At 45.1% G+C, this 26,585-nt stretch overlaps 1 protein-coding gene across 1 annotated transcript in view; it reads right to left on the bottom strand.

The window, feature by feature from the left end:
* Positions 1-26,585, bottom strand: part of VSTM4 (V-set and transmembrane domain containing 4) — a 54,490-nt gene that overhangs the window by 25,070 nt on the left and 2,835 nt on the right. Inside the window, exons 2-5 of the mRNA XM_074959912.1 lie at positions 23,668-24,066; positions 11,007-11,075; positions 8,022-8,129; positions 1,618-1,651 (exon numbers count right to left, since the gene is read on the bottom strand). Coding sequence (XP_074816013.1) covers positions 1,618-1,651; positions 8,022-8,129; positions 11,007-11,075; positions 23,668-24,066 — 610 coding nt within the window. The remainder of the gene's footprint in view (positions 1-1,617; positions 1,652-8,021; positions 8,130-11,006; positions 11,076-23,667; positions 24,067-26,585) is intronic.

Here is a 26,585-nt window from a genome sequence, read left to right on the forward strand (position 1 = left end):
GGGCTGCTCCCCGGTGTTAGGAACCCTGCGGTGGGAACGACAGCACAAAATTTACAGGAGCAGTAAAGTTATCTGCGCACAAGTCCTGGCCCTGCTCTCCCAAGGGGAAGACCTGTAAGATCCCAGCTCTCCTTTTTTAAATTCAGTGCTGACTGTTACATGTTGTTAAACTGTTAACAAACCAACTGCTGCACGCAAACACGTCAAGTGTGGTGCCACAGAGGCCATACAGATTTTTCCAGTTTTCGGTCCAGCAAGGTTGATGGTTCAAATCCCAGCAAGGACCGATGGTCTGGTCACACCGGCATCCATTTCATGCCGTCTCTCTCCCTTCTGATGTCTAGCATGGAATTGTGCCCATGCCAAGCAGCCCTTCTGCTGGGACAGCTCAGAGTCTTTATGCACTGGGGATTAAGTGCACTGAGGATTAATGCACTGGGGATTAAGGGGGAGGAAATACATGCTAATGTTGTCCTCTAGTGGACAGGAAAGAAATACCATGGCTAGCTGGTGGCATTACCATCTGGTAGCACGCTGGCTGACCACCAGCAGTGAGAGCCCATGCTGGAATAAGCCTATATTGCTCTCTGATTGGGAGACCCAGCCCCTGATAATTTGTTTTGGAACTTCATGTCTGTGGCCCTAGGCATGGTGTACTTGTGGCAGACACAAACAGGAATATCAGGATGCAGTCTCTGTTCCATCTCCTAGAGGACATCCTCCTGCAATCCAGAGTTGAGGGATCGTGTTCACCCCCAGCCTACCACACTAACTTTACCTAGCTTCAACCAGGGGCTCTCCCCTTCCAATCCACCCACCCCCATTGTTCCCTTGTCTCAGTCAGTGTCTCTCAAATAAACAATGTCCCAAAGGAGGCCGTGACCTCGGCCATTAACATTAACCAATCAAAACACATTTCAGTGAGTTCAGCTATAAACATTCCCTCCCACTTCAATAAGCATTCCGCTCATTGTCATGTCATCCCATGACCTTTCCAGGCGACTTGCAGACCCTTGCAGAGTTCTTTTCATCTAAGCATGTCCAGTTTCTACCACCCTGTCTGTCTCAGTAATTCACTGACTTTTATAACCATACCAGACTATGATGGGCTTTTCTAAGTTGTCCATGGTAACAGTACAGGCCTCTGGCCTGTGTGTCTTTGATTGCCGCTGGGCTAAGTTTCTGCTTTCAGTAAAGTCTCACTTGCACAATGGGATCTTGCTGAAGGAGTCAAAGGCAGGAGACAACTATGTTTGTGTGCCTTTGCTGTGCATTCTGTGCTAGAGATGAGAACAGCTGATCTTTGAGATGCGTGAAATCCAGAGGTGGATTTCATCCAATATATGTCTGAGAATGGACATAGTCACGTCACCATCTTCACCACCATTACTTATTATCTATACAGTGCACGACAGAATGCTGGGTGCGTTACACACAACCCATGCAAAAGACATTGGGTAAGATTTTCAAATGTGCCTAAGAGATTTAGGAGCCTAAGTCCCACTGACTTTCGCTTAGGCACATTCTGAAATTTTACGCATCTTTTCTGGAGCCCCAGTGAAAATAAAACAAGATTGGTACAACAGCTTATAAAAAACAGAAGTGCATCCTCATTACCTGTTCTGGGGACTTTTCACCAGATAATGCTTCACTGTTAAAGAAAAAAACAACAGCAATAAATAAAGAAATGTGGCTTCACATATCCAGGATTTATGTGCTACAAAGAGACACAGCAGATAGGTCCTAGCATAGCCACTCCTGGAACGGTATAGATGCCAACTTTTTACCACCGGAAAACTGCTAGCTATAACCATGCATTATGCTGCAAATTAGAACATATTCTAACTTGAATAAGATTGTAAGGCTACGGAGAAAGAATGTAGCAAACAAAGCTAGGAATTGCAGGGCTGCGCAAATTCCAGTGGTTAGCCCAGGCAAGGGAGAGCGGGCTAAGGAGAGCCACTAAAGGCTGAGCATCTGTCTTAAAAGCTTTTGATTCTCTCCTGGTGCTTCAGTTCTGCATTCTGTCCCCAAACTTCATTTTTAAAAATGTATCTTTCTGAAAACCTGAAGTAAAAAATAAACTGTTCGCTCACAGGAGCTGATGGAGTTCTTAACATACGGCTAGGTCGTGGCTTTAGGCACAGAGGCATTGCCAGATGGGATCAGCACCAAAGGCCAATATCTTGTCCCTGCCAGTGCTCAGCACCAGCTGCTGCAGTAGCTGGTGTAAGAATCCCACAGTAGCAGATGTGGGATGATCTGCCACCCGGGAAGGTATCATCAGACTGGCTAAGGCCATGAAGCATGAGGCTTTATATCGCTTACAAAACAATTTTTTTTAGCATTAACTATTCTAACTCTGGGTGTCCTTGTGATCCAATCCCTCTTTCAGCCCTGAGCCAGTGGTGTGCCCCCGCCCTTGAGGAGGGACTGAGGAGATATTGCCTCATAGACACCCTTTTGTGGGGCAAGCTCTGCTGGCTGCCATGTGGAGCTCTGACTTGCCTTGCCCACTTGCATGGGGGAAGGTTGGGCATATAGCTCCCATTCTCTTCCCCATGCCCTGAGCCAGGATGCCTGGTCTTATGTGGCATATTCCCCCCGGATCCCCTGAATGGCTGTGTAAGACTGGGGCCCAATCTAGCCCACTTCTCTGATCAGGGTGTGTGGGCATATCTTTGTTTACGTTAGGTCCCACAGTGCTTCACCAATTTGGGGAAAAAATGGTTACCTGTCCTGAAGGACTGCATTTTAGCACTAAAAGGAAAGCTGAGGACTCAAGGGATGGTCTTGCTAAACTACAGCTAGGTCCCCAAGTCTAATCTAGTTCAGGTCCGTGGTCATCAAAAGTTGTTACTACTTGGCAGCTGTTTGGTGGCTGACATGATATAAGTAGAACTGGTCAGAAAACAGAATTTTTCCCCACACAAAATGTTTGACTTTTCAGCAAAATATCAAAAACTGAAATATTTCAGCCAATACCCAAAATATTGTCGTTCAAAATGGCTCCTCAGTGCCTCATAGGAGTTATAGTTTAGGTGTCTTATGCCCCCATTCTCCTGTATGGGCCAGGCTCTTTGACTGACTACATCTTCCATTAGGCATTATTTTCCTCCCTTTTGGTGAAGGGAGGGGTGCATTATAGGAATCCCTGGCCATGGTGCCTCATGGGAGATGTAGTCTGGTATGGTAACCCAGCCAATTGAGAAGAATGGGAGGCATAAGGCATCAAAAGTACAACTCCGATGAAGGCACTGTGGCAGCATTTTGATTCAAATATTTCAGTTTTTGGCCAAAATATTTTGGGTTTTGGTTGAAAACCAAAAATGTTATGGTTATCAGGTATTCAGATTTTTAATGAAATGTTGAATTTTTTTGAGGAAAGCAGTCACTCAAAAAACAGTTTTGAGGAAAATTTTTCACCAGCTCTAGATGAGAGTTTAGTGGCCTAGAGGAGATCATTCAACCCTTCATATCCAGGGGTTATCTGGAGAAGTCTAGACCGTTGTTACTTGTCCTGTGATTAGAGAGTGGACTTCAGTCTTTACTAGAGACACACAGGGCTTTTGAACTGCACAAGTTGCTACTCTGTGTGATGGGCCAATTTCCTCTGTGACACAACTCCACTGAATTCAGTGAGTTAAACCTGTGATGAATTAGCCCCAGTCTTACACGTTTTCACATTAGTGCCATGAAGCTAACCACAACTTTGGTCAGGTTTTTCACACTGACACCACAGACATCTACTGTTTCACCTGCTGTACATCATTATACAAGTTGCTCATTGTTACAAGGTGGACTGGACCTTTAAGGGAGTTGGGGTCAGCCTCACCTGTGGCTATTTATCCACCTGCCAGGTGATGGGACTTGGGTTGGGTCAGGTGATCATGACATGGTAGCCTGGGTGTGAGGCTCCTATAAGAAGAAGCATGAGTTCAACAGGTGCCTGAGTGATGACAGGAGCAAGGAAGGGCTCTCCAAAGTCAGGTATAAAAGGCCTGCAGGAAGCTAGTGGGTGAATCAGCTAAGGGGCTGGGGAAAAGATGGAGAATCTGGCATGGGCTGGACTGCCCATAGTGGGTTTAGGTGACTGACTAGGAAGGGGTTACAGGAAAAGCTATGAGACAGGCCAAGGTAGGCAGTAGTCCAGGGAAGTGAAGCAAGGAGCCAGAGCACTTGGATCTTCTTTGTTGCAGTTGGGTCCCTGAACTGGGACCCACAGTAGAGGAAGGGAGGGCCTGGGACCCCCTACAAGGTCCCAGAGGAAGGAGGTGTGACAGCCCTGAGATGTGGGATGGCAGGATTATTGAGCCTGAATCCTGGCTGAAGACACAGAGTGATATTGCTGCATGACTTTTTTGTTGGCCTTTCTGTTTGTTCCCAGCTGGAAGATGGGCTGGGCTGCATGATTTGGCTGGAAGGGCCCATCATGAAGAAGCCTGTCCCAGAAGGGGAAGCTGAGGGGTGGAGCACAAAGACCCAGAGAAGGTAAGTGGATCATATCACTGGGTATTATTGGGGGAGCTGGGGAAGCCAATTAAAGTTGGCTCTTGGTGTCATGTTCTGCATGTGAATTTCAAAGGGAGATGGAAGCTGTTGAATGAGAAAAGGCAGATTTGAGATTCAATGGGAAGGAGCCAGAATGTGACTTGTGGTACATGCCTATGCAGGGGATGTAAGGAGCCCCTCACTCCCCTGTGCTTGCTACCTGTGTCACACCGTGAGTGGGGAAAGGAGCTTCCATGGCATTGCTGCTCCTGTGCAGGTCGGCAGGGAGTGGCTGGGTTCTGCCCCGCTCCACTCTACACCTCAGTTGAGCCAGCACACCAGGGGGATTAAGCTGGGCTGGGCATAGTGGCGGTGCAGACTAGATCCCCACCGAGCAAAGGACCAAGCTGTGATTCTCAGAGGCAGGCTGGTTCCCGCTCTGCTCTAGGGCTAGCACTGCTGTGTGCTGCCCAGGGCTAGAGACCAAGCCAAAAGTGACTCCTCAATGTGGACTCAGGAGAATGCGTGTTCATGGGGCGCTGGTCTGAGCAGACACTTGCCCTAACAGTATTGCCAATTATCAAAATGTAGCATACTGAGAGCCTCTCCCAGGTAAGGTTCACCCATCCAATACAGAATCATAATGTTGGCACTTCTTGCTTGGTGGTGATCAAGATTTAAATAAAAGTTGAATTCAGCCTGCCATTCATTTAATTCTAGGGCAGCCTAGGAAACACTTAGCTTTCACACAAACACACAGAAGGAATTACACGGGCCAGGACCCATCCTACATTAGCGCTAGCTCAAGAGAGGGCTCTTCTCGAGGCTGCTCATTCAGTTACACCAGTGTCCATAAACAGAATTGGGAGCAAAATCTTCCCAGATGTCTCTTGAAGATCGGCCAGAATAAATCAGTGTGTCTTATCCATGTGACTCGTACAAAACACTTAAGTTAGTGTTTTGTTGCTGTCTTGGCACAGAGATTCTTCTACACTCTGAAGTGGTAGGAAAAGTACTGTGTGTTTCTTTTGGCTGCTATTCCTATGAAATCATATTGATTTGGGTACTGGGGGCACCTCGGTCTCTCTCCTGTTCTCTGCCTGTGGCACCCAGTGTAGTCTTCTGAGGACTGAAATGCTTTTGTCGGAGTAGGATCTTTGGGCTCAGCACAGGAGTAGCTGAGTGAAATGTAATGGCCTGTGGTATAGAGGGGTCCAACTAGTTGATCTCATGGTCCATTCAGGCCTCAAACTCTGTGAAACTATCAATCAGAAGCAAAGCAACTTGGTTAGGTGCTCCCCCTGTAAAAGGCAGCCCCGGCTTGAAATGTGCTTATGGTCAGACAAGGTTACCTGTATAAATTATCCCTCTTTTCCCCGACATGTCTGTTCTGTGTGTATCTTTGAGTCATGAGGGCCTTCCTTACTGACACAAACATATTAGTTCTCAAGAGCCAGCATAAGATAGCTAGTGATTTTCTCTGTCGTGCATTAGACAGAAGAGAATCTAAGTTCCCATTTCAGGGCCTCTCTGTCTCTTAATGGGGATGATGTGAGAGGCATTTCACAGCTGGGCTTTCAGATCTCCAGGTAGTTTGCAAGACTGGCAGCTGGAAAACTACTCTTTTCACTTACAGTAACTCTGACACAGATCCTACTGAGAGAATAAGTATAAAACAGTCTGGGTCCAGATCTCAGCATAACCAGGATTTTGGGCAGGTTCAAGCTTCTCACTAAGTGCCCAGTCATTTCACTTTTCAAGTAACACTTTAAACACAAACATAACACTTACAGCCACAAAGTCGCAGCTTAGAACAATGCCTCTAAGTAGAGCTGGTCAAAAAAATTTTGGCAAATAAACATTTTGTTCAGACTAGTTCCACATTTTTTCCAACTTTTTGATTTGCTGAAATTAAAAAAAAAAAGTTTTGGGTTGAACCAAAAACAAACCTTTTTCAACTTTTTTTCCAAACTGCCAATGAACCCAAAAGCCATTATTTACCCAGCCCTATTTCTAAGCACAGCTGACTAAAAGAATTATTTTGTGAGAATTTGTTAATTTAACTGGTTTTGGTTTTTTTTTTTTCAAATTTCAGTGAGATTTAATTTTTTTTTTCAAAAATTGAAAACCCCAACCAGTTCTAGAGCCAGTCAATGAAAAATTGCCAGCACTCTTCAAGGTTTCTTTTCTACCACTACTTGTATTTTTGACAAATATAGTCCTTCAAAAGTCAGAACATTTTGACTCTGCTAATGCAATTGCTCCTGGAAAGACTCTAAGTTTATTCCGCTTAGAAGGGCATTATTGCTGGGGTTCACCTTCTCATGCATTAGAGATTCACATGTACCAGAGGCAGGATACAGAACTCAATAGACCAAATGTGTCATCTGATATGGCAAATCCTCAGAGGTGCAGATCACCAACCTGCTCACTGAAGTCAGTGGGCCTTATCCAAGCACAGGTTAAAGTCAATAGCAACAGATGAAGGAACTCCTTAATAGCAAGTTTAGTGAATATTTTAAAGCCCCCTCCTAGAAGATATAATAAGTAGCATTATATCTGCAAGGAAATAGGCTAAATGACTGAAGTCCCTTCCACCTTTATATTTCTATGATTCAACACACTCTGATCTATGAGAGGCCACAATTCTACTTTGGTATAGAATATTTTGTATAAGTTTTTTGTTTTACGTGAATTACAAAAGTATTAGCTTATGTCTTGAAAAATCACTTCTTCCTCACACTTGCTGATACTAAACAGCCTTCAGGACAGAGTGATCCTTTGGTGGTGGCAGTAGTATTAACATTGGTGATGTCTCCTATTTTTAAGAGTATGGAGTAGAAGTCTGAGGTAATAACTGGGAAAACAAAAGGGGAGATAGCCGCTGCCCACTGCCACCAAGTGAGTTGTGGGGCTAGATCCTGAGGGGAGAGACTGGTCTGCTTTCTCTGGACAAGCAGGCACTACAGCCCTGTCTACACAATTTACAGACTTAGGGCAAGTCTGTTTCTTCCCCCACCCCCCAGACACACCCTCTGCACACATCTCTTCAAACAAAGGGTTTTTTTAACCTAGATGTTAACTAGCGCTGGTAACATTTTTAGTTAAAATGGAGTGTGGGGGGAGGGGGGCAGTTTAAGTCTAAATATTTTGCAAGAAGTCTGATTCAACAAATTCAGGGGGGTTTTGATGGAAAAAATGAAAACATTCATTTTGTTCTGAAAACCAAAGTGAAGCAAATTTCAGTGCCAAGCAAAATTAAAATGGCTTTTCTTTTTGATATTTTTTTAATCAAAATTATTCCCTGAAAAATGTCAGTACAAATTGTTCAAAATTTTGGCAGAAAATAAATCGGATTTTTTTCCCCACCTTTGAAGCTGGAGGACTGTATTTGTAACTTCAAGGAAGCTCGTTTATTTTTATTTTTTTTGTCTCCTCCTTCTGCATCATCTGCCGCCTTCTCATGTTTTTGTTCTCTTCTACAATCCAATCCCCCCGTGCCAATGGGCTGACGCTTGTCTGTCACTCACCTCTGGATTTTTTCTTGTTCAGCAGTGACTGGCAGAGAATGACAAGTGTAAAAAGGAGGACGCTGATGATGCCAATGGAGCACACAAACACTGCATATACATACAGGTCTGAAAGGCAAGCAGAGAATTACTCAGCCTGGCTCTTGATATGATTAACATTTCAACACAGGAAAAAGGATCACCTCTGTGCAAGACAGAAATAGACAGGCCCTGCCTCATAGCATAGGGTAACATTTTCAGAGGTGTCTAAGTCACATAGGCACCTAAATTGAAAGTCTATAGGATTTAGGCACCTAACTGTCTCTTACAATCTTACCCCCAACCTTTAAACTGAGCAAGACAATTAGGCTGGGGGTCTCAAATGTACCCACCGTTGGCCTAAATCTGCTCCCATTGAAGTCAGTGAGAATTTGACCATTACAGATTTTGGCCAGCATGGAGCACTTTTGAAAACTCCTGCCTTCTAAAATAGGGCCTCATGCGTCGTCTTGTTCCTGCCTTTCATATAACAATGTACATAACCCATTTCATTGAAGGACGCTTTACACACACTAATGGCCTTCAATGCCCCGGTGAGGTAGGCCAGTTTTACCTCTGTTTTACAGAAGGGGAAACTGAGTCAGAGTGTTCGAGTGACTTGTAGGAAGTGGCAGAGGTGGGAACAGAATCCTGACTGGTCGCCCTCTGCTCTACTCACCAGTCCATACTCCCTCTGCCCAGGACAGTTGTATGTTTTGTAAACTGTGTTTTAAAGAATGTAACAAAAGCTCCCATGTGGAACCTTTGTACATTGTCAAATATAGCAGCAACTGAGCAGACACATATAGAATAGCTGTGAACATTTGCAACACCTGTCACTTAATCTGGACTGGCATGCATTGGAAAAAGGTTGGTTGATCCCAGTAACACTATGGTTACTCACCAGTCTGCCTTAAGTACTCTACTTGGTATTATCTGTTTTATAATGGGCACTAGAAATAACCAGCGGGTGGATCATCTCACCAAAGGTGTGGTATTATCAGGTACAAGTGCAGTCCAAGAACCCAACATGGGGGGTGTCGCTGCAATCCGTGTTCTTCTGGAGCGAGAGCAAAGTGCCAAAGACACACACTGTGGCAAAGTGATATATGAAGGCTGCAGGCCAGACTTCTAAAAATGTAGGGGTTGAGGTTCACATGCCCCCACATTCACAGAACTAACTGTGTAATGGCATGCCAGGTCCTGAACAAACTGACTGCACTGAACAGGTTTTTGCTTAGGGCTAGAGAGGTTCTTTGCTTAGGGAGATAGGTTGTCATGCAACAGACCAGGCATTTGCTTGGGTTGTTACTATAGAGTACCGTTGCATGTCCCGGAAGTGTTAAACTCACTCAGCCAGCCTCCACTGAAGTCACTGGAAGATGAGGAAGCTTGGTATGTCTTAAGAGGTGATCAGCACCAGGCTGGATTGAGTCCTGTTTGCATGGCTGTCTCGCCTACAGACCAGATACAAATTAGTTCCCTAATGGTCTTAAAAAGAGAACCCAGTCCTATGAGAACTTGGTGAAGTGGAGACCTTTCCCTCTCTGGTTTCCCACACTCTGTAACATAAGAATATAACATAAGAACGGGTCAGACCAAAAGTCCATCTAGCCCAGTATCCTGTCTTCCAACAGTGGCCAATGCCAGGTGCTCCAGAGGGAATGAGCAGAACAGGTAATCAAGTGATCTCTCTCCTACCATCCATCTCCACCCTCTGACAAATAGAGGCGAGAGACACCATCCCTGCCTATGCTGGCTAATAGCCATGGATGGACCTAGCCTCCATGAACTTCTCATTCTTTTTTTGACCCTTGTTATAGTCTTGGCCTTCACAACATCCTCTGGCAAGGAGTTCCACAGGCTGACTGTGCGTTTGTGTGAAAAAAATACTTTCTGTTTGTTTTGTTTGTTTGTTTTTTTAAATCTGCTGACTATTAATGTCATTTAGTGACCCCTAGTTCTTGTGTTCTGAGAAGGGGTAAAGAACACTTTCTTATTCACTGTCTCTACACCAATCATGATTTTATAGACCTCTATCATATTCCCCCTTAGTTGTCTCTTTTCCAAGCTGAAAAGTCCAGTCTTTTTAATCTCTCCTCATATGGCAGCCGTTCCATACCCCTAATCATTTTTGTTGCCCTTTTCTGAACCTTTTCCAATCCCAGTATATCTCTTTTTTGAGATGGGATGACTATATCCGCATGCAGTATTCAAGATGTGGGCATACCCTGGATTTATAGAGGCAATACCATATTTTCTGTCTTATTATCTATCCCTTTCTTAATGATTCCCATCATTGTTTGCTTTTTTGTTGGCCGCTGCACGTTGAGTGGATGTTTTCAGAGAACTATCCACAATGACTCCAAGATCTTTCTTGAGTGGTAACAGCTAATTTAGTTTAGTTTACTTTGCATTTATCACCATTGAATTTCATCTGCCATTTTGTTGCCCAGTCACCCAATTTTGAGAGATCCTTTTGTAGGTCTTCTCAGTCTGCCTGGGACGTAACTATCTTGAGTAGTTTTGTATCCTCTGAAAATTTTGCCACCTCACTGTTTACCCCTTTTTCCAGATCATTTTTGAATAAGTTGAATAGGACTGGGCCCAGTACAGACCCTGGGGGACACCACTATTTACCTCTCTCCATTCTGAAAACTGACCATTTATTCCTGCCTTTTGTTTCCTATCTTTTAACCAGTTACCAATCCATGAGGACCTTCCCTCTTATGCCATGACAGCTTACTTTGCTTAAGAGCCTTTGGTGAAGGATCTTGTCAAAGGCTTTCAGAAAATCTAAGTAATTCACGGTAAGTACTCTGGGAGCAGCCAGACTTTGTACAGCCCTTAGCACAATGGGGCTCTGACCCCAAACAGGGCTCTTGATTGCTACCACAATATAACTACAGCCAGCGTCTTAATGAGAAACTGCATGTAAACAAATGATACATTTAACGTTATCTTTACCTTCAAAAAATTTCCAGGCCTCATGGTTTTTCTCAAAAGTGGGATCTTCTGACGCTTTCGATGAAATCACTGTGAAGGACAAATAAACACGGTATACTGACAATGCACGTGGGGTGAAATTCTCTCTCCATTGAAGTCAATGGGATCAGGACTTCACCCATACTGTCCAACAGAATGTTCATCTCTCATGATGAAACAACTGAATTATAAAATGGCAAAATATCTTTTGGCAAGACTTGATCCTTTTTGGTACCAAATATCTGCCACTCTCATAGAAATGGCAGGGAGCTCTCCAGACTGAGCCCTGGGCTTACACAAGGAAGACACGCAATGATGCAACAGAATGAGCTGGCAGCCTGCAGCTCTGTCCCACCTTGGACTATGACAAGAGATAAAGAGACTGATTCGTGATAGCAATATGTTTGACTGATCTGGTGCTGTGGCAGAGTGAACTGTCATGGGGGAGGGGGAAAAAAACCTGAGCAGTTGACTCCAGTTATCTAGTCCTCTTGAAGGCTGCTGTGAGTGGGAGGGGTCTGGGGACTATATAAACCAGACCCAGCTCATTCCAGAGGGGAGGAGAAGAGGTAACACCTAAGAAGACACTGGGATGTTGGAGGAAAGCAAGCACCAGAAATGGACAGGAGAGGCAATTACCTTGTGAGTGTGGGCACAAGGTGAGTAAAGTGAGGACTTGCCTGAGACATAAGAGAATTTATGGGGAAATAGGACTAAAGATTTCGGTGTAGATGATGATAAATTAAATACTGATATGCCCCTTTTATAACTACTTCTACCTTCTCCCCTTTTTCTTCCTCCTTCATCCCCCTTTTTTCTGTGGGGATCAGGTCATGCTGGCCCTCCAGGCAATTGCACGGTAGAGTGACCAGATAGCAAGTGTGAAAAATCAGGGCGAGGGTTAATAGGTGCCTATATAAGACAAAGCCCCAAATATTGGTACTATCCCTATAAAATTGGGACATCTGGTCACCGTATTGCACAGTGACTGGTGACTTTCATGCACGCTGAGATCCATACTTGAAAATACAATTTGACCAAGTTGTGCCCCAGCTCTGTGGGGTAGGCAGAGTATGGCAGAAAGCCCTGTCGCAGAGGCTGTATATAAATGTTTCTATTCTGATGCCTTGCTTTGGTCAGAACTCTCCAAAAGTTCTGTCTTGGGGGCAGTACTTTTCCAAACCTCAACTCTGTCCCAAAGTGAACTATTCAGGAAAAGTTTGTAGGCCAACAAGAAGAGAAAAACATAATTAATTTCCCACTTACATCTCCAGCAACAAAAATCTCTTTTTAAAAAAAAAAAAAAAAAAAACAGGTCTCGTGCTAAAATGCCAGGAGTAAAATAGCCTCCCCGACAAGACGTGCTTTGAAGAGTTCCTGAGAAAACTGACTTGGGTTGACCAAGTTAGGAGCCTTTTCAGCATGATAGTGTATAATAATGTGACAATTGTTCTAGCCACATTCAAAGCTAAAGGAGTCACTGCAGGCTTAGCCTCGCTCCACAGCTGACTCTATAGTCCCCTGAACAGCTAGGACTCTCCCAAATATTTCAGGGACACGCCAGTCCTGGTGAATGGGATACTCCCTACAGTTCCTACAAAAACACTGTGCAAGTGTAGCTGCCACCTCAGCGCACACATGCACACGGCCTGGGGTGGCTTTACAGCACTCTGCCTCAGTTTCCCTCTCTCAAAAGGCTCCTCACTAACCCACCCAGTCCATATCCTTTTAAAATAGAACTCTTCTGGGGGGATCCATCCTATTTAGTCTATGCACACAATACCCCACAGCCCCAGCTGGCCATTGGTTCCAGAGTTCAAACAGTTTCTTGACCTTGAGTCAGGAGTCCCCAGCCTGCCTTTCCAGTATTGGGTTATCGTTCACACTGTCCCTTTACTGCCTGCAGCTGCTTCCTCAGCCAGCTACAGCCTCCCAGGAGTCTATCATGTCTGGCACTCTATGCTGGAGTGTTAGCAGCGCCTCAGGCCTCTCCTTTACAAGAAACCTGATTTGGTCACCTGACCTTCATTCTCCCCACCCGAGGAGGTGAGTTAAGCCTGTCGCAGGTGGACTGAGGCCCATCTCCCTTAATGAACCAGCCACCCTTTGACAAGCACCCATTCAGTCCATCACAATGAACTCTGGACTGAGTGTTAGAAGCCTCCTATGGTTTATTTCAATTACAAATTTCCATTTTCTCCATGTGCAAACCCTTCCATACCACTCCCAACGGAGCCAGGCCAACCTCTCTGCTCTGCAGAAATGGTAACTGAAGCACAGCAAAACATTGTGACTTGCCAGGCAGCGTGTAGCAGAGCTGGGGAGAGGTCCTTATCGACCAGACCTCAGTGGCTCTGAAATACCGGTTCAGATCTGTGTACTTAGTTACATTGGTCTAGAGCTCCTCAGATGGTGTAAATGGCCAGAGCATCAATGAGTTCAGTGGAGCTACTCCAGCTGAGGAGCTGGCCTTCCCGTCTGTACAATAGTACAGCTCACGCTTACGCAAGTGAGTGCTACTACCAGGTCAATTTTAAAGATGGGAGAACTGTGACACAGGATGACGGGAGAACTTCAGACTTGCCTGAGGGGCAAGAAGCTGATTTGAAAATAATGAGAGAAGACACCTACAGCTCTTCACACAGGACTACATTCTCCATTGTACAGAGAGGTGAACTACAGCCATGAGGGGCTAAGAGACATGTTCAAAGGCACAGAATACATCTGCCACACAGGCGGGACTAGAACCCCCAGGCTGTGACTGGCAGCACCTCACCATGCTCCCCAAACAGATGTGTAGTCATGCCACAACTCTGGCTAACCTCATGTGAGAGATTATCCCAGCTGAGCCTACTCACTGATTGCCAGTAAACAAAATCCAACAAAACTGCAATTTGGTGATAGAATACCATTTTCCAGCTAGGTGGCTCTCAGACCTAGCTCTCCAGAGAATGGCTTCTAATGGCTTGCCAATTAATGCTCTGTTCATCAGCCAACAGCCAAACTGCTTGAAGAAAGACTATATTTGAAAGAGTACTTTGCGAGTATGTCAGCATGACCCAGCGGGCAGGGAACTGGCAAAGGGGTAAGAATCATAGAATATCAGGGTTGGAAGGGACCTCAGGAAGTCATCTAGTTCAACCCCCTGCTCAAAGCAGGACCAATTCTCCCCCCCCCCCCCCCAGTGACCCCTTCAAGGATTGAATTCATAACCCTGGGTTTAACAGGCCAATGCTCAAACCACTGAGCTTACCTCCCCCGAAACCATGGTTCTCAGGCTAGCTCTGCAATGTGACCTTGGGCAAGTTATGTCACCTCTCTTTGCCTATTTCTTCTTTCATGCTTTATTTTTCCTGTTTAGATTGTAGGCTCTTTGGAACAAGGACTGTGTACTATGTTAATTCACAAGCAGGTTTGGCAGAAAACACACCCAGAAGCACACTGATGCTGAAACAATTTTTATAGTGCGGGTGCTGAGAGCCATTGAACCAAACTATCAACCCTGTATATGATGGAAACTACTTCAAGCCAGGGGGTGTGGCAGCACCCCCAGCACCTATGCCAGAAGGAGCTGAGCCTGTGTGTATCCTGATACACACTTCAGGGACCAGTCAGAAGTCATTCACTTTGATGCTCTGGCTCTAACCCTCTGCAGAGCTCGCCAAACTGGTTTTATATTAGTAAGGGAGAGAGAGAGCCCAGGAAGAGAGCTCAAAGACTCTTTCTAGAAAAAATCCTTCAAGGCTGAGCTAAGGTGAACCTAGACCCCAGAGATTGGGGTGTGTGGAATAAGGTAGGCTCACCTAGGACTCTATGTATGTGAGCCATGTGTGGACCTTGTATTGTTTTCGTAACCTCTTCTCTCAGGTTCTGCTTTGTTCCTAGTGTTAAGATTAAACAATACTTTGATAAAACTGCCAGGAGGTGGAGATTCTTTCCAAGAAGACAATATCATAGGAAGGCTCAAACCTGGCTTTCTTGTGATGAAATTATGTCTTAACTATGGCACTTTCAAGGAATGGCATCAAACCCACCTGTGTGCTAATGACTCAGGCCCAGTCTTCCCCTCTGCTACTGTGTGTAGAGGGGAAGCAGTATCTTGATGTGGATATTATGCTGTATAAGAAATGACTGGAGCGTATTTTAATGTCACTGTCTAAACCAATGGTATAGCCTGATTTGGAAAATAGTTTGCAACACTAAGTGGAATTGGATGGAGAGAGTGGGTCATATGCTGAAGAGAGGCACAACCTACCCTGAGATATGGCGTTACTACAATTATTTGCAATCTGTTAGCAACCATATACTGTCGACACATAAAGATACAGTCCTTGCCCCAATGAGTTGACAAGCCAGGGGTGGAATATTCAACAGTGCCTAAATTACTTGGGGTTTGGGCTCACTTAAAAATCCCACTCCCCCCAAAAGGATAAATAGCATTTGACATCTAAACATTACATCTATTTTAAAATGAAATAAATATCAACGATCCTTGACTGTTCCTTAGCCTAACCAATTATTCGTAGGGTGGCTTCTTGTATGCACCACAGAAGTGTATCTTGAGGAGAGGCTGAAAAGGAGAGGACAGTGGCATCTCACAGGTGGTCAGAGCTGGGGGTACAGGTGGGATGTGGCAGAGTACCACCAATACTTTGATTCCCTGTCATTGCTTTTAACGGTACTTGTAAATATGGAGAGCAGGATTTGACCTTCTGGCTAGACTTCAAGATTTGCCCTTCTTCTTTCCTGGAAGAATTAAACTTATCTGAACCTCAGACTTCAGCTGTTAACAGCAACTTGACAGCTGTCACTTAGGACTTTTCAGAGGTTTGTATAGTGCAGGTATCAGGAGTCTGTGAGGCTATTAGAGATACAGAGCAGCAGTCTGCAAGGGTGCCTGCCCATATTTTATAGTGTCCTTTGTTCTGCTGCCAATTACCTGGAACATGTTCTCATTCCCTATCCATGTGTTCCACATGAATCCATGTGTGCCTGTTTTGTATGCATTCAGGAAATTCCATTGTTTAATATGTGAAATACACAGACGACCACCTCTTTAATGGCCAGGCTATATTTAAGTGGCTTATGTGAACTGTGCGGAGAAATGTTGCATAAGCAGAAAGGGCCTGACAATCTGACCTGGTTGAATAAGGAACAAAAATGACCATGTATTTCACTTGCTGTTAGCCTTACAGTCCTGCAGATCTTGTTCTCCATTATTTGGATGCATTCCTCATAATACTTTGCAGATCCCTGAAGTTTTCCAAATTCATGCCAGAGATGCTATGGCCAATTTTAAGCCATGCTTCACTTGTAAATGACTGTATGATCACGCTGCTCTGAACAGGGCTGGAGGGTTTGCGGGAGGAGATCATTTAGTATGCACCCCAAATGTAACTGACCCTTCGCAATTCTATTTATTTGCCTTTTTTGCATCCCCACACCCATTCCTTCCACCCCACCTACCCTACCAGTTTGTCCTCTTCTCCTACGGCCATGCTCATCCCCACTTCCACAAAGCCCCATACTCATGGAACGGGCATGTGACATATGACAATTTCCTGCCATGTCTTTAGGAGCTTTTACTGTATTGTGTTTAGGTATCATCATAAGACAGGGACTGTCTATAATTCCAGGCGAGGAAGGTGACCTCAGCCCTCTAGGAACTAAGAACAGTGAGGGGTGATTAGACAAATTCTCTTAAGTTGTAGCACCTCGAGGTACCACCTCCTGGAGAAGCTCGCATACACCAGTTCAAATTGGATAAATCAGAGACCAGTAGATCAAGAAAGGTCTTTTGGTTAAACTGCCCCAGTTTAAACTGACTCAGAATCTTCCTTCTGATCCAGCAAGCAGAGAGGCCCATCTGTCCAAGGGGAGCCCCAATCCTTAGGAAAGGGCTGGAAGGACTGGCACCTGCCGGCACCTGAGGCTGGGGTTGGGGTGTTGGATATAGGTTCTGTATTGTTTTCTCTGTCATGCTTTCACCTTAAGAATAAATGTGCTTGCTTAGAAAGAACTGTGTGGTAACAGTTATAACTGTGGGCACTTACATAGTTAACCATCTCCGGAGAGAAGCCAAGCAGGCCTACTTAAGCAGTCTGGCTTGCTAGGAATATCACTGTATAAGAAAGGGAACTAGGCAGTCTGGAAAAACCCCAGTCAGAAGGGAGAGAGAGACATGGGTCTCTGACTAAAATAGGTGATGATGAGGGATTGGGAGCCTATTGTGGCCTTGCTGGACCATAAAGGGGGAACACAGGTGCAGTTCCCCTGAACTGTGATAGCACATACATCCCTGAACTGATCTGCTAAAGCACTTATCTCTCCTTCCCATCCCGCCTCACGACCCACCCGCAGAGATGCCCACAACGCATTACCCCAGCTGGGCTAGCTGAAATGGACAGGAAGAAGCAAGTAATAGAAAATATTTATTATGGGCTGGGATCAGCTCTGCACTCAGTCAGCCCCTGATGCTGCACCTGCTCTCCAGCTGCCCTCTGGGCAGGGGATGCCTTGGCAGAGGAGTGGGCTAAGACTCAGACCGCAGCTGCTAGGGGGTTTCCAGTAGCCCAGTGCCCTCAGCAATAGCCTGGTGGGGGCTGCTCGCTACAGATGACAACTGAGCCAGCATCTTCCCAACAGCCCCCAGAACAAAAGCCAGGTTTTACTGGCCCCATAGCTCCTCGCAACCTCCCTGGGCTGGGCTGTGACTAACCTGGCATCATTGGGAAGAACCAGGGATGGGCAGTGAGCTTGCAGCATTGGATACGTTGTCCAGGCTCTTTGCAAGGGAAGGGGCTAGAAAGTGATTCTGCTGAGCATGAGCTCCCAGTGCCATGCTGGGGCCAAAAAGGCTAACGTGATCCTGGGATGCATAAATAGGGGAATCTTGAGTAGAAGCAGAAAGGTTATTTTATCTCTGTATTTGGCACTGGTGTGACCACTGCTGGGATACTGGTGCTGATAACTTGGAGAGGGCTCAGAGAAGAGCCACGAGAATGATTAAAGGCTTAGAAACCCTGCCTAATAGTGATAAATAGATAGACTCAAGAAGCTCAATCTTAACAAAGAAAAGGTTAAGGGGTGATTTGATTACAGTCTAGAAGTACCTACACAGGGAACAAATATTTGATAATGAGCTTTTCCATCTAGCAGTGAAAGGTATGACACAATCCAATGGCTGGAAGTTGAAGCTAGACAAATTCAGGCTGGAAATGAGGTGTGAATTTTTGACAGTGAGGATAATTAAGCATGGGCACAACTTACCAAGAGTCGTGATGGATTCTCCATCACTGACCATTTTTAAATCAAAACTGGATATTTTTCTAAAAGATCTGCTGTAAGACTTTTTGGGGGAAGCTCTCTGGCCTGTGCTATACAGGAGGTCACACTAGATGTTCATAAGTCTTTTCTGGCCTTGCAATCTATGAAATGGAAGCTGAGATTTTCCTTTACATCCCTTGTCGCTCAAGTATGTGGAAGAGTTGCCACCTTTCTCATTGCTGGCAACCGGATCCCCAGGCCCCACCCCCTGCTCCTCCTCTTCCCCCAAGGCCCCGCCCCATCACTTGTTCCTCTCTCTGCATTGCTCGCTGAATCACCTCTACCTCCCTCCTTCTCCCCCAGCTGGGTTCCCTCTGCTCCAGGACTGGGACAGGAGCTGCTGCAGCCTGACAAGGAGCTTGCCTGCAGGTAGGAGGTGGCCCCAGTTGATCAGGGGCTGATGTGAAAACCAGGCACCTGGCATCCCAAAATCGCCCCTGGACACAGAAGCCAAAAGCCGGCCTGTCTGGGTAAAACCCAAACGGGTGGCAACCCTAGGGTGCGGGGGAGCTGGCCATGGGCTTTGCCAGGCTAAGTAGTCTGCTGAGAGAGCAGGACATCAGTAACGGAGCTTCCTGCACAGGATTTACAGAGGCCTCCAATCTCCGCGGGTGGCCCCTTTCACCAGCCCGGAGTTTAATTAACACACACGAAAGGAGCAAAACTCTTTGTTCAGTTTTTTAAAAAAATCCCTAGTAGATGCAGTTTGGCCAAGCAGGCGTGGAGGCCTCTCTCCAGCTTGCTGCTGAGTGCTGGTTGCTTGGCAATGCGCCCCTCCCGGCACGGAATTCAGAGCAAGGCTTTTGCCAGCACTCCCCTTCCTTTCCCAGACCCCTACACAGCAGTGAGCCCCAGCTCTCCCCCTTTCCCTGTATGGACGGCAACTCTCATTGAGCCTGTGCCCACTCTGACTTATTAAAGGGACTGTCAAGTGCCGGTAGCCGAGGCCCCCGCAATCTGTTTATTTTAATATACACATTCTCCGGCTTTGCTGGAAACCTCGGGCTGGCGCATGAGAAGTGGAGAAGGAAACGAGCAGGGATTTTGGGGCAGCTCTCTGGGTGACACCGCGCTGTGGCTGGATTGGAGAGGAAGAGGCAGAGCCTGGGAGCTGGAGGAAGCACGGGGTTGGATGGGGCATGAGGGTAGCCAGAGCTGATGGTTTTGGGGCAGTTGGTAGAGCAGGATGGCTGGGTCGAGAGGGTGGCATGGGAGGGCCAGTGGGAACTGTGTGAATCTGAGGGGGAGCAGCAGGAAGTGGGGAATGGGACCTCATGCAGAAAGGAACAAGGGGAACGAGAGGTTGGGAGTCATTGTCCTTGAGGACTTCAGTGCTTGGGGATTGGAGATGTTGGGGCAGCTGATGCCAGGGGCCAAGGGGAAGTCAGGGCTAGTTCCCATATTCACCCAGCATTCCTACGAGATGTGCACAGCCCAGGAGCCCACCTCAATCCTGCCCAAAGCCTTGATGTCCTGCACAGCTCCAGTGCCCCACACGCCCTGCTTACACATCCCTATAGCCTTAATGACTAGACACAGCCCTAGTGCCCATGGCCCAGCACAGCCCTGGAGCCACCAGTTCTTCACATCTACTGCCCACAGCCTGCTTCCTAGTTGCCCATTGTTGGGAGGCTGAGGCAGCTGCCCACCTCTCCTCCTCACTTTCTTTTTAGCAGTGGCTGGCTCTTTCATGTGGGCTGGGAGGAGCAGTGGGAAGGGAGGAAGAGAGTTGGCATGGCACCACCATGGCTGGCCAAAAGCCTCAGTAGGAACCCTGACTGGTGCTGGGCTGGACATGTGACAGCTCAGCAGGGCTAAGGTTATGAGACATGCAGCCAAGTTGCATTGCACACACTTGAGTCATTAAAAAGACTGTGACTGGCCACAGTCACCTGACATCGTCAGAGCTACAAAGACTAATACCCTGAGTATGTAGATCACCACGTTCCAGAGATGCTCAGATCCAGCAATTTGCTTCAGCCCGGTGCAAAAAAAAGTGGGGGTCACTTTTGAAACTTGGCCCAGGATTAGGTTTGGAACATCTGGGGGTGCTAACTCTTATGACTTTGATTGCAATTCTTGCAATATTTGGTGGTTTTTTCCCTCAAAACCCCAGCTCCTTGGGGCTTGTGATTGTAGGATAATCTCAGCTTTCTTTTTTGCTGTGAGAATTTCTAGCCCTCCAGAGAAAAGCTGGAAAATGTGACTCAAAAACCAGCAGGCACATAAAGAACCTAAAATGCATTTTTTTTTTAAAAAAAATTGTGATTGTTTTAAAAATCTCATGATTTCTGGGTCCGGATTCATGATTTATGTTGAATTCCTCTTACAGATTTTGAATCTTAAGATTCCACTTGCTCTGTAGTGGGTGAGTGTCCTTTTTTTGTGCATGAACGTCATGTTTCCCAATAAAATTCCCCCTTCAGGACAGGTGGATTTTTAAGGTCATGATTACCAATCATTTTGTAATGGCTACCATTAGGGGTTGTCACAGGGATTTGAACTCCAGACCCTAGAATCAAGATCCTCAATCACTCAACTAAAGGACTGACTCCAGTCAGTAGCTGTTGTATGACTTCTGTCCTCTGCCCCAGTCACTGGAGGGGGCTGTGTAGCACAGCCTAAACAGTGGATTACAATCGGTTTTCCTGGCTGTGAAAACTCAGTTATTTTCACAAGTCACCATTTAACACCTTTGCTGCCCTCCTTTGGCTTCTCACACATTCACTGTGAGCTTTTTATTTTAATACGAGGGTCGGTGGGCACGACCCAATGCTCATTGACATTGGTGGGAGTCTGTCCATGGACTTCACAGGGTGTTCGGTCAGGCCCATGTCAGGTTCTATAGGAAATCCAATTGCAGTTGGAAGGTCAAAACTCCACTGTTGATATGCTGATGTGTGGAGCCCTGCTTTGAGGACACACACACCACTTGGATAAACTAAGACAAACACCCTTGGTCAAAACTCAAACTAAACACGAGCTTTCTCTGTGGTCTGGGGAAGTGTGAGAATCCTCTCTTCCCTTCTCTTCCCAGCGCCCTGGTACCTTACCTATTTGCATTCTCTGTGCTTCCTTTCACATTTTGACCAGGACCTGAAGCAGACATGCCAAAATAGTAGAGATATTTTGACACCACTGAGAGGGAAATGCAAATCTAGCATTGAACTGCTCCAAAAACTGGGGGAATTAAGATCTGGGATAGTTAGCTAGGGGCCAGAGGAAAAGAACAGATCCAGATTTGGATCTGTACATTCCCCCAAATAAGTGAGGGCTGCTTGGATCTGAGATTTCAGATCAGGTCACTCTTCTCACATTATGGCTGGCTGGCTGCATACAGGAAGCATACAAAATCTTGCAGAAATCTTGCCAAATTTTGCAGACCCAAGAGGATCAGATGTTTTAGATTATGACTTTTGAAAAAATTCACATTCATACAATTTGGTACTGAGCCAAACTGAACTTCAACTCTAGATCTTTGGAAAAGCTTCCACAGCTACTAATAACTTCAGCTAATTACTTTACTTTAATCCTCTGATTTTAATCAAGGCACATATAAACATTAGTGGGCAAAATGCAGCTGCTATTTATTTCTGATCATATATTTTTCATATTCTGTCTTTTATCTGTGAGATAGCAAAGCAAAAACTTGTGATGTCTATGAGCTATCAATAGAGATCGTCTGTTGCATTGTTTGTCTCCCTCTGTGTGTTAGTACAAAGATGCTATAGGAAGCTTAATTAGAACTATGAAGCTAGCACCGTGGGAAACATGGTTTAGGTTTCTCTGGCACAAGATATTAACGAAATGAGACCTTTGGGCCTGATTCTGATCTCCCAGCAGTTGTAAATCAGGAGGAACTCTGCTGAAGTCAGTGGAGCTCCATCAGTCTAAAACTAGTATAAGTAAGAGGAGAATCAGGTTCATGCCCTCCCTCACCCCAGAAACACATACTAGTTAATCAGGAATACGTTTTCCTAAATATTTACTGCTGCTTCTTAATTTAAAAAAACCCACCCAACAAATCAAGTGCCAACAGGGCTGGAGGAAATTTCATGAGGTGAACCCCAGAGTTTTCATCTGACAGGTTTTTCTGTGCTGGGTTGGTGATTCCCCCGTAGGTCGTGCAGACATTCACACCCTTCAGTTCCAGTAACTTAGGGCCTGATTCCCACTGACTTCAGTAGTCTTTGGATCAGGCCCCAGTGAACTTAGTCAACACTTCCTTTTACCACACACCCACATCTATGAGGAGACCATCTATCAGACGCAGAGGAGCGTTTCCCAGCCAGCATTGACACTGCAATGTTGAGCATAGCTGCCTTCTGACATGAGCCCAATCTATGAAATCCAGATCCAGAACACAACCCTCTCTCAAAGTCTGGGTATGTTTGTATCAGGGGCTTTGATATGGCCCACTATTAAGGCGGGGGCAGCTGTAAGTGTGGGATCTGGATTTGGAAGGCCCACCTCAGGTCATATTTATGCTGGACTTCAACCCAACCTTTCTATGCAATTCTGGAACATTCCAATCAGTGCTTTTCCACTTTCAGGCCAAGACTAGAGCTGAACATCCAGAGACTGCTCCTGAGCTACTTCCAGCTGGGACTAGAAATGAAAGCAATCTCATGAGGAACATCTATTCTCTGGAGGTTTCTACAGGCAGAATGGAGAACTGGGACACAGGAAAGCCAGATTCTATTCCCAGCGCAGACACTGATTCATTGTATGACCTTTACTCTTTCTGTGCCTCAGTTTCCCCATGTTTAAAATGGGGATAATATTGTTCAGTCCCTTTTTCAAGTTCTCTGAGACCTATGCTTGAATGAGTGCAAAGTATTGTTAACTATCATCATTTTGGCTGAACAGCTACAGTAATGATCTAGAAATCTACGGCGGTGGATTTCCTGCCTTTAATTTTTCAGTTGTGAGGTATAATTATTATTTATGAAGCTCAGTATTATATGATTTATTTCTAAATGATTTTGGGGGAAAAAACCCCTAAATTCAAGCATCTTCTGGACAGGGCCGGCTCTAGGCACCAGTAAAACAAGCAGATGCTTGGGGCTGCACATTTCTAGGGGCGGCACTCCGGATTTGGGGAAGGGGTTGGGAAAGGGCGGAGCTGGTGCGGAGCCGGGGGCGGGGGCACACAAAAAAGCGGGGGCAGCCAAAAAATTTTTTGCTTGGGGCGGCAAAAATCCTAGAGCTGGCCCTGCTTCTGGATTAATTTGACATGGGAAGAAAACCAACAATTAACGATAATGAGCAAGAAAAAGGTTAGGATCAGACTCAGTAGCATCAGATGCATCCTCACCTTTTACTTCAGTAGCCGCTGTGCCATTTGACCATGCAGTCCACTTATTCCTGTGCTTGCCAATTTCCTGGACTTTGCATATATAATGGCCTTGATCCGTTGGCCGGAGATTCAGAATTAGGAATTTGTACGTTGCTCCGTGTCTCTCTTTGAGAAGGCGAAGTCTTTGCTTGTGGAAGCGGTGGGTGTAATTTCCATAGTACTGGACAATCCCAAATTTAGTCATTTTGATCATCAGATACTCCTGTGTGGGTGAGAGGGCAAAAACCCATCGGACAGCAAGTAAGTTGTCTGTCCGTCTCTTCTGTGAAACGTGACAATAAAGGGTAGCATTGTCTCCCTCGGCGTATCGCACTGTCGGTCCTGGCGAGACTGTCACATTCAGAGCCTCGCAAATATCTGCAAAGGAGAGAATGGATCATGAGACTCTTCCGTGCATGGCAGCACAAAAGCACCTGAATCAGCGAACAGTTAGATTGGCAGGTAACTCTGAGGCAGATAAATTGAGGTCTGTGCAGGTGAGTTTATAAAGACTTTCTGATGAGCTTTTAAACCCTGAAATCTTGGGTGCTCTCCATGGATATTAAAGATCCCATGACATTCATTTCAAGACATTTGCCCTAGTGTTCTTGCCTAAACTTTTCCCATGTAGGAATTGCCAAACTGGGATCAGACTAGTGCTATATCTAATTTGCTATTGTGCCTCCAGCAGTGGCCAGTACCAACTGCATCAGAGATAGGTGGAAGAAATTCCATAATAGATAGTTATGGCATATCTACACATACAGGCAATTGCTTCCTGACCTTGTCAGACAGATAGTGCGTGACTTATACCTTGGAGCACGAAAGATTATATTCCTATTTCTTCCTTTCTAATATAACTATAGATGTTCTCATTATCTATGATCTACTTTTGAAGTCTACAAAACTCTTGACCTCAACCTTGTCTTGTGGCAATGAGTTCCACAGATTGTTTCCAATGTGTTATCGAATAGTGTGCTGCCCTCTACCCTAGTTGTAGCTGTATTTCAGCAGCAGACAAATGGTCCTTGCAGTCCCCTCTGCAAAGTACTTTAGTGTCCTTCAGGATGAAATGCACTTTGAAAATGTGAAGTATTATTCTGGCCTCTCTGCCTCGTTTGTACAAACAATAATGGCATATACGCAACCAAGGGCAGAATGGCTCTCTCCCTTCCAGTTACTTTTTCAGCACATCAGCAAGGAACAGGGTAACCAAGAGAGGATGAGTGTTTGGTAGAGGATTTTGTTTGACATCAACTCCTGAAACACAAACATATACTTATCTTCAGAATAAGCAAGTCAAGTATTTCCATCTACTGTTGCAGGAGTATTGGAAGTAGAGGTGCTAGTTCTAAGCTGTGAAACTAAGTGTTGTGCTGTGGTTATATATTTTATTTTAGTAGGCTATGACTTCAAATAAAGCATTACATATCACAGATACTTAAATGTAGACCCTTTATTCAAAAAGTAGGGTGGCTTAGTGAATCAAGCACTGAATTAGGACTCAGGTGATGTGCATTCTGTTGGTGGTTCCGGCTGCTGGCTGACCTTGGGCAAAGCATGTCCCCTTTCTGCCTCAGTTTCCCCATCTGTAAAATGGGGGTATTGATACTGACCTCCTTTGTAAAGTGCTTTGAGATCTACAGCTGAGAAAAGCTAGGTTCTACTATTACAGTAACGGCTCCAAACACTACAGTAAAACCCTGGATTCCTGTACTGTTTTGGGCCTTTTTTATAGACCATTCTCCGTTTTTGTGTTTGGTTGGTTGTTTTAGAAAATAAGGGCCATTTAAAAAAAGAAAATGAAAGGAAAATAAAAATATCATCCTTATTATCCCATAATACTGAATGGTTCTTATTTGAATTGATGTGTAAGAAGATATATGACCCAGCTAGGCATAGTCTGGATCAGCTATATTAATTGAGGGATCATGATAACTGTCCAGAAGCACAGAAAATTGTAAATCCCAAGGAGAGAGGTTATTTTGGATTGTGCCGGGGTATGAGTAGAACTAGCAGCTTGCAATAAAGAAAAGGAAATTTAGGCTGAATAGCAGGAAAAGCCTGCCTGCAGTGTGGTGATGATGGTTTATTACTTATTTGTCTAACACTAGTAGCGCACTAACTAGGTGCTTTACTGTGAGATATGGAAATAGGCTTGCTATCTCAAAAAGCTTACACCCTCAATGAGATCTTTAAGGTTGTGGATAACACTGATCAAAAATGAGAAATTTAGTTTCATTAAAAATATCAGGGCTTTTTCTACATTTTCATGACCTATTTATCAAACGTTATTAAATATTTGAATTTGTTGGTTGACCAAAACCATGTTTTTTCGTCAGTTGAATGCACTATAAAACGTTATGGGAAATTATTCAAACGTCCTGACATTTTTCCGGACAAACCATTTTTATGATGTCCTTTTTTGATATGTAAACTTTTTGTTCAAAAAATGCTGACCAGCTCTAATTGTGGCCTAGTTTCCCAGAGTAAGAGACTGTTGTTTGAGTAATTTAAAACTAGACAGCACACAATGCCAAAAAATACACAACAGAGTACATAAAAGAGGAGTGCAGATACTGCCGGTGGCAGAGACCAGCATAAGCAATTCAAACTGCGTCTCCAATTTCTCTGATCACTTCTACCTGATTATTGGCCCCAGTATAAAAGTTTTCTTTTCTTTTTTTATGTCCATGAGTCCAAGTTTTTGGCTTTTTGATAGGTTTTGGGGTTGTTCCAAAGAAATGATCAAATTCAGCTCTCCTCTCCCAAGCAAGAAAGCCCATAGACTCTAGAGCACCAGTTGCATGGGTAAGGCATGTAGGATTTGGTCCAAACACTCAACAGCAGACTCTTTTTCCTTAAACTTCCTGCTGTTGCTATCACCAGAGCTGCTC

This window comes from Natator depressus, chromosome 7, assembly GCF_965152275.1.
Source record: "Natator depressus isolate rNatDep1 chromosome 7, rNatDep2.hap1, whole genome shotgun sequence".
In the NCBI taxonomy this organism is placed as follows: domain Eukaryota; kingdom Metazoa; phylum Chordata; order Testudines; family Cheloniidae; genus Natator; species Natator depressus.